Consider the following 3,222-nt stretch of genomic DNA (forward strand, 5'->3'; position numbering starts at 1 on the left):
TTAAAACAATATTTAACAGTACACGGCAATGTGCAATCTCATTTGCAATGATAAATACCCGGTCGTTTGAAGATGATTTTCAAAAGTTTGTAATAAATTTTTCTGCAAATTGATAAACGATCCGCATTTTTTTGCACTTAAACTGCTTTACTGTGTATAATTGTGTGTGAACTTTAATTGAAAATTTAAAAGAAGGCGAAACTCGAATAGGCATTTAGTACATGAGCACCGTTAACCTAGTATTTGCAGTATCTGCAGCTTCCCCCTTGATAATTTGTTGATTGCATTGTTATCAGCGTTATAAAATAAACTGCACCGAACACAATAATATCACACTCAATAATTGATAAATTAAAATCACTGTCAGTTTAATAACGCAATGTGTATTTGAAAAGTTTATCAGATCTACAGATGCACCCGCACTAAGAGAAAAATGTCGAATTCAAAGTGCATATGTGCGTCCCAAGCCTCAAGCGCGGAGTGGGGCTCGCCGTGACCGAGAAAAATCGGTTTACCCTCCCATAAAAAGTTATCACTTCAATAAGGTATCTATGGCTTTTGGCCGAAACGGGAAAAACTGAAAATTTTGAAGAACCTTTTAAATCAGTGTCCTGTAGATTGTTGTTTCCTACGAGCTCTAAGAGCTCGTTTACACGAGGATACAGTTACCCGCTGCTTCTTCGCAGATCGAAATCTCCGATGCCATTTACATTGCGAGATACTCATCGCAGAATTGTAGCAAGACAGCAAAGAAGTAGCCGGGTTCTCATAATTAACCAGTCCATATATGAACAGGTCCATAAAGGCCCATAGAAAATCGGCCCCGGAAGTCGTAAAATTGCCAGAACGACTGGAACTCACGGCTGATCGAAATTTACTTGCCGAAACTGATTGTGAAAAGTATCCCTGAGTGTATGGTTCCATAAGGCTCTATGTTAAACGGGTATCCGAAGCAATAGTTGCCGGGTAACTGTATCCCCGTGTAAAAGGGCTCTTAAAGACGCTTAGCTTGCTCCTATGCAATATGCAAGTGTACATTCTGCTCGTTATGGGCCTAAAACTAGCGTAGGATTTGTGCCGCTCCACGTCACAACCAGTGAAACCGCTCTGGCTTGACGTCATTTTAAAAGCAAATCTGGTAACTTTCGTTTCCTTTTTTTGATATACATTTTTTTTTTGCTTTTGGCTTTCTTGTAGACGACCCGCACGCTATGTTTTGGAGAAGTTTCAACCAAAAAATTGTTTTGCGCAACGACCCTATTGTTAACAATCGCAATTCTCATTTTTGTAATAAATAATTAGGTTTTTAAAAAGTTCTCGGCTCGTATTGACTGTTAACTCACGTCTCAATTTTGTCGCTACAGCAGCGAAGGAAATAAATTAAGTATTAACTAATAGAATGAAATTATAGTTTATCCGTCGAAGATTTTTATTTTATCATCGAGAAAATTAAAGTATTATTTCCTAGTGATAAAAATGTTCAATCCGTCCGGTAATCTGGAACGTATCGGTTTGGGTATCGCGCCGCGTAAACGCGTACGCTCTCACGCAAGTTGTCTTCGCAAAATGCTAATACTTTGACGATGTCGGTCATTTCTTTATTATAAAACCCCAGTCGGATGATTTGTGAGGTTGATTGACAATTAATTGTCTCGCTTATCACGATTTGTGCAGTTAATGTCTACCATTGCTAAGTGGCAAGAAAACAAATAATTTTTTTGCGCAAAAACTATGAATGCTTTACAAAGAGCACAAAAATGTGAAGAAATGATTAGTGCATCAACCAAAAAGAAATGAGTTGATTCAATCCACTAAATAAAAAGTTGTGGTAGTTTTTGTACCAGGACACTCAAGAATTCACCACTTATCCAAAACGGATTAACTCGATTGATTCATCAAAATATGAGTCTTACGTAAGACCATTTCACAGCGAGTTTCGTACCATTCTCCCGCTATTTTAAAAAAAGATATAATTTTTTATAAGAATTTTGACCATCAATAGCAGAGAAGCCAGACATGTTTTGTTAATAAATTGATATCGTTTTGATTCGAAAAATATCGCAGTGCCCTTTTGATCCTGTGCTTACGGGGCACCCTGTATATTTTTTTTACTTTCGAATATCCCAATAAAATAATAAATCCGAATTATCCGGATATTCGGATTTATTATTCAGATATCCGAAAATCCAAATTATCGAAATAGAATTCTAAGTCTTATTTGAGATCCATTTTTTGGAATGTATAAAAATTCATTCTTCTAATTAATTTCCGTTTAACGTATAATTTTGAGCTCTACTTTGCAAAGAAATTTTTATATTTTAATGCCCAAGTTTTTTTTCGATGTCGAAAATATGTATAAGGTTTGGAATTATTTTTAGCGACAATCTTCAAGAATCAAGCCATCAAAATACCGCAGGACTTTCTTCGCCCAGTATTCCGCGAGTTACTTCTGATGTTTTGCCAACATATAGATCAGTTGGGTATGTATTTGTTTAATATGTTGCCTTTTCGTGTAAAACCATCGTTTTTCTATACAAACAAAATACTATTACAGGGTAACTACGTTGGCAATTAACGGAAAATGTTATAACCATAGTTTGGGAAATAATGCACAAGTCATAAAAAAATGTGAAGAATGTGAAAAGAACAATAAGGCAATGAAAAGAATTTTCACCGAACGGCAAATAAAAGTGTTAGCAAATCCTCATGTACGGCCCATTTGGTCTGCTAAAGAAATCAGTGAAGCAGAAGCCATTCATTCAGCCGGACCAAATGCATATCGTTTACTTTTAGAGAAGGGGTATCCATTTCCAGCAATCTCCACATTAAAAGTTTGGAGAAGAAAAAATAAAATTGCATCTGGAATCAAGTCTTAAATATCATTAAAAGAGGTGATTTGTCAGAGTGGCGACGCTTTTACGTGCTTTCATTTGATGAAATGAAACGTTGTGAATCATATGCTAAGTAAAGTAAGGAAAAATAAAGTAAATGATGAGTTGCTGTGACATTGAAATTACGCTCAAGAGTAACCATCATGATACAATGAATACAAGGTAGGATATTAATCGGTCAAAAACTCGATTTTCGTGCGCACAGGATGGCGCTGGTTACCACTTTGGTAAAGTGAACAGCTGATCCCATTTAAAATGTATGTAACCTAGACAAATTTTCACTGAATTCAAAACGCAATAGTTCAAAAATGGAAAGTTATATGAGGATATG

General features: G+C 35.9%; 1 protein-coding gene across 1 annotated transcript in view; it reads left to right on the forward strand.

Moving 5' to 3' along the window:
* LOC109542565 (piggyBac transposable element-derived protein 2) overlaps window positions 1-2,998 on the forward strand; it is a 25,553-nt gene extending 22,555 nt beyond the window's left edge. The window contains exons 2-3 of the mRNA XM_019911837.2: window positions 2,379-2,480; window positions 2,555-2,998. Of these exons, the coding sequence (XP_019767396.2) occupies window positions 2,379-2,480; window positions 2,555-2,876 (424 nt within the window). The 3' untranslated portion in view covers window positions 2,877-2,998. The remainder of the gene's footprint in view (window positions 1-2,378; window positions 2,481-2,554) is intronic.
* Window positions 2,999-3,222: the final 224 nt, after the last annotated feature.

This window comes from Dendroctonus ponderosae, unplaced genomic scaffold (genome assembly GCF_020466585.1).
Source record: "Dendroctonus ponderosae isolate FM_Combo_2020 unplaced genomic scaffold, Dpon_F_20191213v2 Dpon_F_20191213_3, whole genome shotgun sequence".
In the NCBI taxonomy this organism is placed as follows: Eukaryota; Metazoa; Arthropoda; class Insecta; order Coleoptera; family Curculionidae; genus Dendroctonus; species Dendroctonus ponderosae.